General features: G+C 45.2%; 1 protein-coding gene across 1 annotated transcript; it reads right to left on the bottom strand.

The window, feature by feature from the left end:
* Positions 1-221: 221 nt before the first annotated feature.
* Positions 222-1,578, bottom strand: LOC147986948 (uncharacterized). The gene is made up of 4 exons (XM_087540207.1): positions 1,284-1,578; positions 1,047-1,139; positions 346-397; positions 222-249 (listed from the first exon to the last, which is right to left on the bottom strand). Exons 1-4 carry the CDS (start codon positions 1,576-1,578, stop codon positions 222-224), a joined length of 468 nt encoding a protein of 155 aa, XP_087396333.1.
* Positions 1,579-2,294: the final 716 nt, after the last annotated feature.

Consider the following 2,294-nt stretch of genomic DNA (forward strand, 5'->3'; position numbering starts at 1 on the left):
TTAAAAAATTATCTCAAATAATTAGTCGCTCTGCATTCTTCTGCTACACACATCAACTATTCAGGTCCTACATTCAAAAATCACAAGAGTTACCTGGAAAATTGTCTATCATCTCCCAGTATTTAGTTATCCCGGTTTTGAAATCCCAACTGAATACTTGATGGGTGTTGCATCATGGAAATTTAAACAGCTTGCCTTATACTAACCTCCCTGGCCTGCAATTAGTTTTTGTCCCCGTGCTCATGCCTGCTGTATCACATGGAAGGGGGTCAGTGCCAGGTACTCAGGTCCATGAACCATCACGATCAACAGTAATCTAAAATCGATTGATCAATACATAAGCACCTGCAAGGATAACCACCAAGGGATATGACCATACTGTTTCCTTGTACACAACCTGCAGCAGAACATATACTGTCAATCAGGAAGCACAACCAAAAATAGAGAAACAAATAGCCTATAACAATCTAATAGCTGGGCTGGATGTGTAACCAAATACCACAATGGCAGAATAGCTTTTGTTAGCACGATACAAGAGCACAGGCATATCATAGAAAATTGAGTACTCCAGAAATTTGAACAAATTGCTTCCGACCCATCCAGTAATGGGTGTGGCTCCCTATTCAGTTTACTCCAATACTTCAGTAACCCTCTGATTTTCAAGTCTGCTCAACAGATGGGACATCTGATTGTTTTGGAGTACAGGGTACTGGACCAAACAAAGGGAAAACCAGAAGATGTCCGTCCGTTAAAAAAAACTCATAATTTTCTGAATATTTTGATATTTTCTGGATTTAACTGTTCATGGCAGGAACATATGGTCTCGGTCCAGACCGGAACTTTGTGAGCTAATAAGTTACTTTACTTCCTGAACTTAATACAGTCTACATAATGTACCCAATGTACAAAGCTTATATTTCATCAAACCAGAAACCTTGAAAGAATGATACACATGCATCTAGTTGTCCCTAACGAATTTAAAGTAGATACGTGTATTGCAATGTGCATTGGTACTTCAAAACAATCATCTTGCATCTATTTTTTACCTGAGAGCTTCTCACAAAGGCAACCAACATCCATTACTGAAACATTATTTACGCATCTTCTATCATAGTAGCACTCACCCAAGATCTCATACACTGGAAGAGAAAATCAAGGGATAAATTAGGGGCAAGGTTGAAACATCAGCACCAAATGATCGCTGACAGTATGTCACTAACTGGAAAAAGAGCATTGAGAAAAGAAGTGCTCGCTACTCAGTAAAGAACTGTAGTTCCATAAACCTGAATAATGGATGATTGAAGAGAGCCGCAGTTGTACTAAAGGATTGAGAATTTTTCGGCGACAAATGAAACTCCCTCTAGCGCAATAGAAACCATCTCCACAATGGAAGAAGGGGGTATCCTCCACAACTTCATGGTCGCACGGGAACGGCAGGGACGCGTCCTGCACGTGTGCCAGAGCTGCTAGGTGAGGCTGCCGGAGCAGGGCTGTCCCGCAGCCTGGGACACAACGCCAACCCTGGGGTTGCTGCAGGTGGCCGGAGGCTATGAAGGCGTTGGACCTGCGAGACAACATCGAGGTGCTCGCGAGAGGGGATGATTCACAAAGTGTGATGCCCCGAGACCGTTGTGCCAGGTGTCTTCGAGTTATTCGTTGTTGTTGCCATGTCTTTTGCTTGCATGTTGCATCTTGTCATGTCATCATGTGCATTGCATCATCATGTTTTCAAAACTTGCATTTGTCCATGTCTCCCCGTTCTCTCCGTTGTTCGTTCTGAGTCCAACCACACTTGCACGCGCCCGCGGCACGTCCGAATATTATTTTAGAAGTGGCCGGAAAATGTTCTCGGAATGGGATGAAAGTTGGCGTGCGGTGTTGTTTTGTTGTAGGTAGGCCGCCTGCCAAGTTTCATCGCGTTCGGAGTCCGTTTGATGCTTCAACGATTAACTATAGCGGCAATATAGCCGGTCTAACGTCGGACGTTTTCGGTCTCCGGAAACAGTCGCCGGGCCTTTCTCTCTTCTCTTTTCTCAGCGTGAGGCCTTCTTCACAGTCCACTACCACCGTCAGGCCCAACCTAGGCTCTCTCGTCAGTCCGCGGACCTCCTCGCGCGCGCGTCCGAAAAGCTGTCCCGGACCCGAACCGGACTGTCGTCACCGTTGGATCCAGAACATCCCCAAACATCTACAAAACGTCTCTGTTTTCTCATTTGAGCTCCCTAGCCTATTTTTCCCGACCGTCCGATTATGATCGGAGGGACGTATATGCCCCTACCAAAATTCCACTTGCC

Source organism: Triticum urartu, chromosome 2A (genome assembly GCF_056163025.1).
Source record: "Triticum urartu cultivar PI428250 chromosome 2A, HENAU_Tu73, whole genome shotgun sequence".
In the NCBI taxonomy this organism is placed as follows: Eukaryota; Viridiplantae; Streptophyta; class Magnoliopsida; order Poales; family Poaceae; genus Triticum; species Triticum urartu.

Coding starts and splice junctions, on each gene's coding strand:
- LOC147986948 (XM_087540207.1), bottom strand. CDS start 1,578: ATGTTGTCTCGCAGGTCCAACGCCTTCATAGCCTCCGGCCACCTGCAG. Junction 398..1,046: donor CCTTTGTGAGAAGCTCTCAG/GTAAAAAATAGA, acceptor GTTCTGCTGCAG/GTTGTGTACAAGGAAACAGT. Junction 250..345: donor CTTGGTGGTTATCCTTGCAG/GTGCTTATGTAT, acceptor CATGTGATACAG/CAGGCATGAGCACGGGGACA.